The sequence below is a fragment of the Equus przewalskii genome, chromosome 24 (assembly GCF_037783145.1).
Source record: "Equus przewalskii isolate Varuska chromosome 24, EquPr2, whole genome shotgun sequence".
NCBI classification, from domain to species: Eukaryota; Metazoa; Chordata; class Mammalia; order Perissodactyla; family Equidae; genus Equus; species Equus przewalskii.
The window spans coordinates 14,611,466-14,624,596 of NC_091854.1; the positions used below are offsets into that span (position 1 = coordinate 14,611,466).

Consider the following 13,131-nt stretch of genomic DNA (forward strand, 5'->3'; position numbering starts at 1 on the left):
TGGACGTGCCTCATGCTATCCTTTGAGGCAGACAGGGTTCAAACACCGTCACCATTTCACTCGTGGGAACCTCACTCAGGGAGGCGAATTAAGTTCTTCACTCCATCCGGCTTCCACTTGATCTCCTGTGCCCTCTTCCCCACCTGGGTCTCCGGCAGGTGCGGTTCTCCCCTTGCGTCACCATCACTCCTCACAGTACTTAACTATATTCCGCCTTTTAGTCTTCTTATACGTTTTGTAGACTGTGAGAACTTGGGGATGGAAGATGTCTCTTTTGTAACCCCTTCTCCCAGTTATCATGCAAAACAGAGCGTTACTTAAATTTCAGACACTCCACAAACTCCATAACTGAATTCATTTGGAACGCCTTTTTGAACCCCACTCACTATACCATTTCCTGTCTTTTTCACTCTCATCTTCATACTTTCTGTTCTTTAGAGAAATTATCTGCGTAAGGGACTGAATTATAACAATCTCTGAGATAGAGATTCAACTGGAGGAGGAGGAAGAGGCAACTTCAGGGAGTCCATCGACCCTGCAAAGTTTTGTATGTGGGAATATGAGCTTTTTGTCTAGAGGGAAGATCCATAGCTTTCATCAGAATTTCAAAAAAGCAAAAACAAAAACAAGCACATGACCCCCACTGGTCTACAGCAAATAAAAAATCTTTGGCTGAAATAACCCTAAAATTGGTTGTTGGGCAGGAGTAAGAGAAGGAACAAGGCCTATTTGTTTATAAAGAAGATAAATCCACTAGATAGATCTATATATTTTCTATATCTAAAGTTCCTTTTTTTTTAAAGGCTTAACTTTCTCTCCATGGTTTCAAGGAGAGACCTTAATCCTTAATCCCAACTGAAGACGCAGCGAAACAGAAAAGATCAAAGACGCACTGGGAATAAACTGAAGCAATGCTTTATTGCGACCACAAAGCACCAATTCAACAAGGCATTGACACACAGAGGTTGAACAAATGTCTCTTTGAACAGAGATGTAGCAAGCTCACTTTTTCAAGTTCTTAAAAACAAGTACTCAAACCAGGAACCAAACAAAGCATTAGAGCAATTAAAAAAATATTACACCATCATGGAGGAATATATATAAAAATATTCTGTACTAGGAACAAGGCTTTTTGATCTGTAACTCTTGGCAAACTTCTTCAGAAACAAATTGTTATAAATACAAACCATGAAGTGAAAAAATGCTTTCTTCGAAAACAACCAATTTAAAAGCAAATCTCTGCAAAAATACCATCCCCCCTGTGAAAGCTAGCTGAATGTGGATGGATATCCCCAATACGCAATAGAGTTTCTCTTTTCAGAGCTATGGTTCTGCTCCCGAAGGGGCGGGTGATGCACGTTCATTTCAACCATCGCAGCATATCCCAGTGAAACCTTAATAAGGTCAAGTGAAGGACCCTCTATAAAAAGGGTGTCGGCAATTCCATCCAAATAATGCAAGCTCTAAGGAGCAGAGGAATTCAAGGGAGACAGCAATCCCTTTCTTTTTTCTCCCCCTCCCCAAGTTTTCCTGTTTGTAATCTTCTTACATATTTACCCAAAAGATGCTCATTCCATTCAATTCTTTTTTAAGGATTTGGGGAAAGCAATCTATGAAGAAAATCCCCTTGGTGGGGAAGGGTGTCTTATCACGTCAAAGATCATTCTATTTGACAAACTCCACAATGAAAACAATCCTGTCCACATGCTGTCCTTGCTCCTCCTGGCTGAATTCAGGTCAGCCGATGGATTGCCTAGACTATCCAATAGGATAACGTTTCATTCGATTGAAATTCTTTACAGATACACATGTATGTATTCTGTTTGCAAAGTTTCATCACATGAAACTAAATCATGTCATTATGTATTTTTTGAGGTCCAAGACCCCAATTTGACTGTCCTATGAAGAGCTGTTCTTTAAATGCTTTGTCTGCAGAGGTTTTACATGATACTCATAGATTTTCAGAGCAGGCCCCAATTTTAACTGAAGTCCTGTCAACACATCATTTCTTGTCATCAATAGCAGAGATTTTCCATCAATTTCCTATAATGGAAGCAGAAGGTAAAGGCAACACATAAGTCCAAAAGCTCAAGGATAATGAAGAAAAAAGGAAGTTCAAAGGAAAAAGTCATATTGATTGTCCCCAAGCTAAAAATATTACTTTTTTATTGTGCCTAAATGGAAAAAACGGAATCTTCTATTTTTACCTTCCGTCTTCTACTTTTATTTTTGGATTAAATACAATCCATAGCTGATCTGGTTTTCAGGATCACATCACAGATGTCACATCTTAAAAAACTGACAGCAAGCTTAGAGTATGTACCCTTAAGGATCAAAGATGTTGCTTCTAAAAGGAATAATGACACTTTCCATTTTTAAAATATATTAAAGTTTATGCAGAATTTTTGTGCACTTAATTCCTAAAACAACTCTATAAATTAGCACGAACAGAGATTATCATCTTAATTTTACAGGCAAACCAAGGATCGAGGCAAGAAGTTAACCTGCCCAAGATCAAGAAGTTAGGAAGGGGTGGCAGAGGACTTGAACTCTCATCTGCCTACAGTCAAAGCTGATGTTGTTTTCATAACCCCCTTCTGTTTATCTTGAAACTCAGAAGTAAGTATGTGTTGTCTAGATGAACCAATGGGGACTAAAGTCTTGGGTTTTCTGGAATCTTGTCAATCACAATGATGGGCATTGGAAAAATGACTCATTCTCTGTGAAATTCTTTCCTGCTCATTAAAAGGAGAACCATCCTGCCTTAACACAAAAATCAACCTCTCATGCTGAGGGCCCTACCACGCTTCCTCTCAATGGGTCCTGAAGTTTCCAAATAATCCAGTGAAGGGCAGAGCCCTGCCCACTGAAGATTTCCCCCCCTGTTCTCCTCAAAGTCCACTCCCCACACTCCTGAGGTAGCCAACCAGCTCTACTTCACTCCATGTATCCTGGAGACAGCAGAGCTTTGGGGTGAAATAAAATTGAGCTTCTCATGAAAGAGATAAAGGCCGCAAATACAGAAATTGGTTGGAAACTTTTGGAAAAGAAGCAATGAGAAAAATGCAGAATACCACCTTATTTTTGTTATTGTTTATTGTGGGGACAAGCCAAGCTAGTTCTTAGGGGGCTTGGATTCAAAAGATGGATCAGCTGTGTATGCTTGGTAAGCCTCAACATATCTGTTCATGATTTTACCCACATATGTCTATAACTCGCTTCCCCACTGATGGACAGACAAGGGGACACAGTGTGCAACTGCAGCTACATAAAACTATGACTCCTTCCTACACCATCCTCAAGAGGGCCATTCCTCCAAATTCTCTCATGTATTTTGCCAGGCTGTGAAGAAAATGTGCTTTGAATGCCTAAGTGTGTGGGAGAAAGAGCACTGGGCTAGGGGACTGACAAAATACCCACTTTTTGACCTTAGGCAAGTCCCTTCTTCCTCTGTCTCCTCGGTTGATAATGTGGGGATACTGGGTTTCGACAGGATTCCATGAGATACCACTGGTGCAAATGCTCCCTGAGCTATGAGTTATACAATCACTTGTCATTATTCCTCGACAGGACCAGGGTCCCCATTTCACTTGTCAGCCACCCTACATGAACCAGAGCAGAAGGACAAGGAATTACTTCTAATCAGTCTACGGTGTTTTTGAGTTTTAGAAACCTTTATTTTGTCGACTACTGGAAAACAAAATGGCTCACATTAGTTTTTGAGAGACAACTATTCAAAACCATAGCACATGAAAAAGCAGTTGGTTTACAGGTGAAAAGTGGAAAATTATTTAAGGACAATGGAATTGACTTTCCAATTCTAAAGTACTTTTTTCTGTTTAGGCAGCTAGTAATCCCAAAGATTGCCCATCATTAAAATCTGCAAGTATGAGAGTTGGCAAAGGAGCTTTCAACACCTGGAAACCACAGTAGTGGTTCTGCAGGCATTGTGAGGTCACAGGCATCTGAGTCACAGGTTACATCAAAGCTCATGCTCGATCTATCTCTGAGATGAATATTGACTCATTTGAAATGCCTTACAAACAGCCAAGCCCTTCCTGCTACCCCTCTTTCCTTTGCTGCTGTTGCTCATCCTTAACTTACTACAGGTTTCAAACAGGCCTCAGGGAGAGATGACACTGCTTTCATTTCTATACAAGAAAACTTCCTTGACTAACTGAAAGTGAATTTTTTTTAATCTCTGCTGGCAAAAAGTCCTTCTACAACTCAGCATTTCTGTCAAAAGCCAAGTATGTCTACGAAAAATGCTGAAATTTGGATTTTATTTAAGACAAAATGGAAAATCATGTTTCATGCTGCAATTTGATTTTCCCTTTGTTCAGTAGCCACATTGCTGTTCACCTCAGACTAGGGTTGGTAAAAGAAAGCTCCATCTGGAAATCCTCATTTCAAACATTTTGAAAGGAATATAATTCATGGATACAACAAAAGTTTCCTCTTAACCCATGACTATAGCAACTCAGATGAAAGGGAGTGGATATGGCATAATGGAAACATGAGCTTGAAGGTCAAGCAAACTGCAGACAACTCTGCCTCCACAACTTATTGTGTGACCTTGGGTAAGGGATTTAACTCTCTGAGCCTCAGTTTCCTCACTGGTAAAATGGAAATGAAGCTCTGAAGTATTTTGGAGATTAGAAACAATTCATTCACGTAAGGCACCTAGCACAGTGCCTGACATCTAGGAGGTTCTCAATGACTGCTAAGTGGAAAGGTATAGGCTCTGGAAGAAAAGGGATGTGTTCCAATTCCAAATCCATCTTCTGCTTCCTTTCTGGGAGTGTGCTCCCTGCCTGAATCCTACCCTTTGCCAGACGGATGCAGGCATATTTCTGTTTAAGTTCAGGAAATTCACTGAGATTAAAAAAAAAGTTCAAAGACTACATAAAACATTTATCTCATAAAAATCGCAAACACAGGAAAGTTCTTTGATTAAGAAAGCTAATCATTCGTTGCATAACTTCTATACAAGATTGAGATGCAAATGAAATCCAAATTTTGCCAGTCAGCATGGTGTGCTAGAACGGGCAAGAGACTGGAAGTTGGAAGACAGAGGTCCTAATGCAGGCTCCATCAGTAACTTTCCACAAGGAGCCAGCCCTCTGGAGCCCAGTCTGTTCATTAGTGTAAATGAAGGCGCTGGAGTGTGACTATATCCTGTTAAACAAACAGATCCCATGATTTTGCATGTACATTATGATTAAAGCCAAAATAAAAAAATAATTCACATCTTGTGATCTTGTTTACATTGATATGATAAGGGATAATCATCTGTAAGTTTCACTGAAAGTTTTTACATTGCTTGTGTCTTTTGTCTTCATGTAAGAGTAACCAAATACCTGTTGGGCAATAATATTCAAAATATTTGCATACTTAATAAGTTCCAGCAAGTACTCATGTATGGAAATAAGGTTTAGAGACAACAAGTATAGATTTCCAATGAGGGTGAGACCCTAGATCTAAAGATAAATGAGCAGCATCCATAGATGTTATAGCTCAGTGGATAAGCATGTGTTTTAGAGTAAGATGCTATTTTACTGCTTATTAGGTGGGGCCCAGGGCAAGTTACTCAATCTCTCTAAGCCTCATTTCCTTATCTATGTTATGGGAGGAAAGCAGCTACTGTATTTCACTGCTGAAAGGATTATTGAGATAACACATGTCAAGTACAATTCCTGATGTCTACCAACCTCTCAATAAATGCTAGCTATGAAAGAAGTATATAAAAAAAATCATAAGCCTTTCACGTTTCACTCGTTCTCTCCGCCAACATTAACCTAAGACGATATAAAACTCGGTAACTCTTTCAGTTGAGCCTAATTGTGAAATGGTCCATTGGAAATGTTTGGGAAGAAAGAAGATGAAATGGGAAGAGAAGTAGCAAAGAGAAGAGATAGGAAGAGGCCACAAAGAGATAGTGGCCATCAAGAAAGAGAGAACTGGATAACAGCAAGGTAGAGCAGGAAAAAAAGTCCAAGGAAGTCAATGGGATTTATGATGGTGGGGTCCTGCAACTGACTCAGAAGGACATATTTATGGTGCTGGTCTCTACTGTCCCAAATATAGTGCAAGAGAAAAGATGGCTCAGTTTAGAATCCGACGACTTGGGCTGGAAGCCAAACTCTGATGCTTCCTAGTTCCTCGTGTAACATCTGGCCCATTACTTGCTTCCTCTGTGAAATGAGAAGTTTGGACTCAGCTCACTTCTGTCCATTCCAGTTCAATACACTTTCAGATTCTAATTCTGTCTTTGATAAGCATCAGACTCACAGGAAAGTCTCTCTGTGAAAGAAGATAGCAGCAACTCCTTACCAATGATGTGGAGGAATCTGATGAAATAGGCTTTCTTTCTTCACTTCAGTCTTTCTCCTCACATTTTCTAAAACTTTCTTTGTAACGATCCTCTTGCCATTCACTATCTGGCTACAAGTGGTCACCAGTCTGAAGTTTCCCATTCCACTGCTTACAAAGGGTACAAATGTCCCAGAGGAAGGGGGACTTGGTCTGGAACCCGGGGATATAAAAGTGGAAAATCCTGTGTCCGATATGGGGGTCACATCAAAGAAGGAGGAGCGGAATCTCACGGCTCTACCCAAATGGCCAATGGAAAAATAATCTCCTGAGAAGAGGTCTTCATCTTCAAAGACATTTTGAAAGCCACCGTGTGGCCTCTCAAACCACAGTTCCTCCTTCAAATGGTTTCTGTTTCTGTTGTCTTCTCTATTTCCCTTTTTGATGCTGCTTCCTCTGGACTTGTCATAGTTGTTGCGTTTCTCGGCGTCAGACAAGACTTCATAGGCCTCTGCTACTTGTTTGAATTTCTCCTCAGCTGCCTCCTTGTTTTCTGGGTTCTTGTCTGGGTGTACCTGAAGAGCTAACTTGTGGTAAGCCTTCTTAATATCAGAAGAGGAAGCATTTTGAGGCACCCCTAGTACTTGGTAGTAATTCACCATGTTTCTTTAAAGGTCCCTTCCTCACCAAGACAGAGTTTATTTTCTGAAGAATTTCCATATAACTTTGGAAAGGAAGGTGGTGAACTACTCAAGTCCACAACAAGACCCTTTGAATCTTATCACATGGTTCTTGGGACAAAGTCTCTTCTTGGGGAGAAATTCCTCTTTGGGATAGTATCCTCTACAATGCGCCCACCCCCACCCCGCCCTCTGCAGCTCATTGTGGGTGGAGTGACTATGAGCTCAACATTATCAGCTAATGACTCTCAGCTGATGCTGTGCTTAACTTGCATTCCTATTGGTGGAAAATTTGGGGTGGATAATATACATATTGAGGTGACTTCACCTAGTTAAAAAAAAACCAACATTGAGCAGCTTGTTAACAGAGAGAAACTATTTGTGTGGCACAAAAAGAGGGCTTTACCTATTTGTTAAAGTAACAGTCGGAAGCAAAATGGGTCTTGCACTTAAATCAGACACAAAATCTATTTTTGGTTCATTGCGAGGGCTAATGCCTTCAGTGACTTAATAGGTGTCTCCCTGTATTTAATATTTGCTGCCAGCACAAATTTGGTGATAAAAGGGCTCTACAACAACAACAACAAAATCTTGTACACATATCTGATGAAGGAAAAAGAATGAAGCTCACTTCATCAGATGAGGAAACCGGCTTACAGAGATGTCTGCCTAGATTTTTAAAAAAGAATAGATTTAGGGAGCAGAATTAGAAGTGAAGGCTTTCCACGTAGGGTCACATAAAGCTTCTTCACTTCAGTTGATCTTTTAAAGTTAGCCTTTTTGAAATTTATCTCTAGACTTAAGAACAAAACAAAGTAGCAGCATCACGTAGCAAATGCTTTCAAAAATGGCTGTAAAGCTCAAGTGTAGCAAGCGCTGCTCTTTCTCCAGGACACACAACTACACATTTCCCAGACTTCCCTGCAGTTTGGTGTGGCCACATGACACGTTCTGGCCAATGACATGTGAAGGGACAAAGTGCACCTCTTTCAGATCTGATTCATAAAACCACCGATGTGCACCCTTCCTTGCTCTTTATCCTTCTACCAACTGGACGTCAATGCCCAGACGATCCTAAAACCTTCCAGTTGAAGATGACAGAGCCTCCGTCAGGCTGGGTCCTTGAATTACAATGAAGCAGAATACCCCCACCAACCATCTTGGACTATTTATATGACTAAGAAATAAACTTTTACCGTAATCAAGCCATTATACATGTTTTGATCTACTTGTGACGGCAGTTAGTCTACTCAAATATACCAACCATTTTGGCAACTTCGCCTTCACTTTTAGAACCTACTCTTCTAATGTCAGCAACCAGAAGGTTCTTCCCTCTGCAACACTGAAAGTCCACCATCCTTTTCTAGCTCACTCCTCTCTCCTGTTACACCTACTCTTTCATTTCAACTCCACTTTCTCCAGGGTTATGAGTCCTCTTCAAAATCTTCTTTTGTACCAAGTCTACACCCACTGGTTTGCTCTGGGGACTATTCTTTTACATGCCCTCTCAAATCACCATGTTAAGCTATCAGCCCTCTGCTGTGCCCATGACACAAACACCCCATCCAGGAGCAGTTTAGCAATTCAGCTTCTCTGACTCCTATACCTGGTGGAGCTGGGGAAAAAAAAATCAAGAAACCATGAAGATGAAGCACTATACACGTGCAGTGTGCCAGTTTCAGCTGGGGCAACAGAATACCTCAACAGTTCTTTTATTTGTCCTTGGTCAGCTCCCTCTCCCATTCTTCTTGGTAGCTCTTACTAACCTTCACTGCTCTCCTCTAGTTCCTAATTAATCTCTCACCATCCCTGTCCACTCTAAGCAGAAGAGTTTGGGTCTTGTTCAGCAAAGGAAATAGAGGCTCAGGAAAAACCCTCATGTCCTTGAGGACAACAGCAATCTTAGCCACACCTGTACACATCCTCACCTATGCCCCCAGAGCATAGGAAGGTAGAGGAAAGATAGGAAGACACGGGAAGATATCCCTGTCTTGCTCAGAAGTAATCTCTTCCTATTTTTTTAAAATAAAATAGTTGCATATTTTTACTAACCAAATTGAACTATCATGTACATTATGGCTGACATTAAATTCTTAAATTTTACTATAGTAAAATATATATAACATGAAATAGGCTATTTTAACTATTACTATGTGTACAGTTCAGTGGCATTAATTACAGTCACAATGTTGTGCAGCCATGCCACTATCTTTTAAACTCTTCCATCACCCCAAACGGAAGTCCCATTAAGCAATAACTCTCCCCTCCCCCTTAGCCCTTGTTAACCTCTAATCTACTTTGTGCCTCTATGAATTTGCCTATTTTCGATATTTCACATAAAAGGAATAATATAATATTTGGCTTATTTCACTTAACATAATGTTTTCAAGGTTCATCCATGTTGTAGGATGTATCAGAACGTCATTCCTTTTAACAGCTGAATAATATTCCATTATATGTATACACCAAATTTTGATTATCCATTCATCTGTTCATGGACACTTGAGTTGTTTCCACACTTTGGTTATTGTGAATAATGCTGCAGTGAACATTTGTGTATAACTATCTGTTTAGTCCTTCCTTTCAATTCTTTGTGTGGAATTGCTGGGTCATATGGTAATTCTGTGCTTAGCTTTTTGAAGAACTGCCATGCTTTTTCCACAGCAGCTGTACGATTTTACGTTCCCACTAACAGTGCATGAGGGGTCTAATTTCTCCATTCCTTGCCCCTCCATACTCTTTTGATCTCATCCCTTTCCTTATCCTCAGGGAGTTTTCTTCATTTAACTGTCCTCAATTTCATTCCATTTTAACCTGTCCAATTCTTCTGGCTACTTTCCTGCATGTAAATAAGTTTGTCTCCTCTCTTAGAAAATAGCCTTCGTGCCTTCATGACCCTCCAGCTACTGGTTCCCCCTCCACTTGCCTGCCTCCCACTCCCTCATCCACTTGGAGGAAGGGGTTCTCCACCTCCCAACAGTCATCTATTCTCCTCCCCCAACTCCATTGAAATTCCACCATCATTCACAGACCCTGTTGGGCTTCACCTTTTGAAGTATTTGACTTTGTTATCATTTCATGTTCTTTGAAACTCTCTCCTTCATTGGTTTCTAACAAAGTCTCATTACTGGTTCTCTCTCCACTTCCCTGAATGTTCTGTCTCTGTTGCTTTTGCTAGTTGCCTTTCTTCTCCTGAGTTAAAACCTTGGTATTCCCCAGGGGGCTGTCCTTGGCCTTTTTCTTTTGTCCTTCTAAATGCCTCTCTCATTCTCACCCCCTCCTTTGACTGCTGATGACTCTCATATCTTTGTTTCTAGGCCTCACTCGCCCCTTGAGCTGCCTGCTGGAAATATCCTCTTAGATGTATTACAGGCCCTTAAATTTAATGTGCCCTGATCTGCACTCATTGTACCCGTTTTAAAACTTACCTCCCACACACATCCTGGTTAATGGCACTACTTTACAACCACTCAATCTGGAAATTTAGTAGTCCCCCAAACCTCCTCCCGTTCCCATGTGTGAGCAACGAGCTCAGTCCTAGGGCTACAGCAGAGAACTGAGATGGGACAAAGCTTCCCCCTCCATTGCCAATGACTCACTAAATTCTTTCGACTATCTTCCCTGGACTTTCTAATCCATCTCTCTCTTTCCATCCACAATGGAACAATCATAGCAGTTTTCCTGCCTCTGTCTCCTTGTCCTCCAAGCCACTCTCCACATGGCCACTAGATTAATGTTTCAAAACCACATCTCCTCATGGCACTCCCCACTTATTATCCTTCAGTGGTTTCCTAGGGCCTCTCACATAAAGTCTCTCTTCTGCCAGCAAACCAGACTGTTATCTGGACCCATTTACCTTTCAGTCATATCCCTGGGCATTCCCTGCACCACACCTCTTGCTCTGAGTTCTCAAGCTAAACCATGCTTTTTCAGTCCCTATGCCTTTGTATTTGATCCTCCGTCTGCCTGGAGTCTTCTGTGCTTCCTTCAAATGGTTCTCATATCTACAATGGTTTCAAGTGGTTTTATTAAAGTAAAATAATACTCCTAATAATGAGCATCATTTTACTCTCATAATTTTATATTTATCCTAATGAGTGTTAGAGAAAGCTGTAACAACTATGGAAACAACTGAACAAGTGAATAAACCAAAGAAGAACCACATACCTGACTGTCTTATAATGTCTTATAACTGTTCTCATTTCAAAGGAATGACTTAACCATTTGGGATTTTTGGTTTATAGAAATCTATTCTATTTCAATCAAAAACTCAAAAGGTTCTTTCCTTATCAGTTTTGCTTTCATTCTCTTGGCCATTTTCCTATTGTAAGCTTTACCCACTTGCTTTTTTTGATTTTATTTTTTTTTCCTTTTTCTCCCTAAAGCCCCCTGGTACATAGTTGTATATTCTTCGTTGTGGGTCCTTCCAGTTGTGGCACGTGGGACGCTGCCTCAGCGTGGTTTGATGGCCTCAGCGTGGTCTGATGAGCAGTGCCATGTCCGCGCCCAGGATTCGAACCAACCAAACACTGGGCTGCCTACAGCGGAGCGCGCGAACTTAACCACTCGGCCACAGGGCCAGCCACTTTACCCACTTGCTTTTTAACTCTTTCCTAAATTTTTATGGGCCAAAGAGACACATCAGCGGAGTTGGAGTTACCACTTCCCCTGCGCATTATGCTATAAAATATTTTAAGCATTTCAGAAGCTATCAACTGTTAAGTAATATCAGATGTCAAAGCACTTTGAATATTTTTAGTACTTGGTATTATAAAATGCTGAAAAAGTAACAAAAGTTATTCCTAATTTGTGGAGTTTTAACTGGTCTAATTCAGAGCTAGATTTACCATGAAGCTAACAAAGCTTAGGTTTTGCCTTGGCGATTTTGTATTCATAACTTTGTAATTTTTTTCCCAAGGAGGGCTTTTAGAATTGCATAAGCTTTAGGCCACTCAAAACCTGGATTTGTCTCAGGTCTAATTAGAAATATCCATCTAGAATCACTACAGTTGAAATCCATCTGGTGAGTGGGGACACCTGCTCAGGGTTGCTCTGATTGGCCTCCCCACTTTACTACCCCATTTGAGGTGGTTAGTGTTACTTGGCAATTTGTAGTAATAAGAAATTTTGTTTATATTTATTAAGTCAGTGGACTCAGAAATGTATCAGAAGATAGCAATGAGCCATCTAAAAAGAAATGCCAATCTTTGTGTTTCAAATGAATGGCTTAAGCAACCAGTTGGGCATTTCAGAGTAAAATGCTGTTCTCATTCATGTGGTTTAGGGAAAGTGAGGAGATAATAGAGTAAAATTAAATTTGTCACCATGAGTTGCATATTATTTTGTCATGGTACTCTGAGAAAAAAATTATCGCAGTGATACATATTGTTCTAGAAACAGAATCACTGATGTTACTCGTAAGTTTGAGGAATCTGAACAATATGAATTATATGGCATTGATTTAATGGCAGATCTCTATCTTCATATATAGTCTGTGTATATGAGTCAGATAGACGACGACACAGAAATGAATGCCACTACAACAGGCAGAGCTGTTTGTGGTCTGTAGTTAGGGTCAAGTTTGGGTGGTGAGGTTGCTGTATTGGACTGCCAGAATTCCTTAACTGGCAACTAAAAGCATTGTCAATGGAGATGGCTCTACATCAGAGAATGATGCTCATTTAGCCTTCGGAGTTTGACAAAATACACCTTATTCTAAATGTTCTGTGTGAGGAAAGTGGAAATGATTTGAATGAAGTTAGTCAAAAGGTTCTCTCTTAAAACTAAAGCTCTTAGGAAAGTAAAATTCCTGAAGTACCTTTGACTCTTGAAAACCAGGAAACTCATATCCCTGGCAAATGCCAATTTTTTATCATCCAGTTACAAAAATTCAATACTGTATATACAACATCTCAAGTGACTTCATGTCCTATGCTGTGCATTGAAAGCATACTTCATGAGGGCCGGTTCCGGGATAACACTTGACTCTTAAAGCAGGAGCCTGCGCAACATTCTGCTTGTTTAACTCAACATTCCCTTTATAGAAATCCGAGTCCTAGAAAGGGAAACTCTCCAGAATCATCCAGTGACCTTGAGTCAATCAGAAGAAAAGAAACCAGGAGTCGTGGCTCTCACTCAT

The 13,131-nt window shown here is 40.4% G+C and overlaps 1 protein-coding gene across 1 annotated transcript; it reads right to left on the minus strand.

Moving 5' to 3' along the window:
* Positions 1–899: 899 nt before the first annotated feature.
* Positions 900–7,199, minus strand: LOC139079095 (dnaJ homolog subfamily B member 3-like). The gene is made up of 2 exons (XM_070592114.1): positions 6,334–7,199; positions 900–2,043 (listed from the first exon to the last, which is right to left on the minus strand). Exons 1-2 carry the CDS (start codon positions 6,972–6,974, stop codon positions 2,016–2,018), a joined length of 669 nt encoding a protein of 222 aa, XP_070448215.1. The 5' UTR covers positions 6,975–7,199; the 3' UTR covers positions 900–2,015.
* Positions 7,200–13,131: the final 5,932 nt, after the last annotated feature.